The sequence below is a fragment of the Mesitornis unicolor genome, unplaced genomic scaffold, assembly GCF_000695765.1.
Source record: "Mesitornis unicolor isolate BGI_N332 unplaced genomic scaffold, ASM69576v1 scaffold45598, whole genome shotgun sequence".
Classification (NCBI taxonomy): Eukaryota; Metazoa; Chordata; class Aves; order Mesitornithiformes; family Mesitornithidae; genus Mesitornis; species Mesitornis unicolor.
The window spans coordinates 1269-1865 of record NW_010204722.1 but is presented as its reverse complement, the minus strand read 5'-3'; the positions used below and the strand labels follow the sequence as shown (position 1 = coordinate 1865).

The 597-nt window shown below is 64.2% G+C and overlaps 1 protein-coding gene across 1 annotated transcript in view; it reads left to right on the top strand.

Moving 5' to 3' along the window:
• Positions 1–127: 127 nt before the first annotated feature.
• LOC104545895 (ras-related protein Rab-11A-like) overlaps positions 128–597 on the top strand; it is a gene marked incomplete at its 5' end in the record, with an annotated part of 1703 nt that continues 1233 nt past the window's right edge. Inside the window, 2 exons of the mRNA XM_010191137.1 lie at positions 128–323; positions 422–597. The exon at positions 422–597 is cut by the window's right edge and continues 1 nt beyond it. Of these exons, the coding sequence (XP_010189439.1) occupies positions 128–323; positions 422–597 (372 nt within the window). The remainder of the gene's footprint in view (positions 324–421) is intronic.

Genomic DNA, 597 nt, shown 5'->3' with positions numbered 1-597 from the left:
GTGGTGAAATGGAGGTGGGGTCTGGGGGTGCAGATGGGGACACCCCCCACCCCAGCTGGGGTTTGCTGGGACGGTCGGCGTTACCGGGGGGGGTGGTGACGCTGTCCTTGTGTCCCCCCCCCACAAGTTGTGCTCATCGGGGACTCCGGGGTGGGGAAGAGCAACCTCCTGTCGCGCTTCACCCGCAACGAGTTCAACCTGGAGAGCAAGAGCACCATCGGGGTGGAGTTTGCCACGAGGAGCATCCAGGTGGACAACAAGACGGTGAAGGCTCAAATTTGGGACACAGCCGGGCAGGAGCGGTACCGGGCCATCACCTCGGCGTGAGTTCCCGTCCTCCCTCATCCACATCCCTCATTTTGGGGGGCAGTGTGTGATGGGGGCACGGTGTGACGCCGTTTCCCTGTCCGTCCCCCCCCAGGTATTACCGGGGGGCGGTGGGAGCTCTGCTGGTCTACGACATCGCCAAGTACCTGACGTACGAGAACGCCGAGCGCTGGCTGAAGGAGCTGCAGGACCATGCGGACGCCAACATCGTCATCATGTTGGTGGGCAACAAGAGCGACCTGCGGCACCTGCGGGCAGTGCCCCCCGATG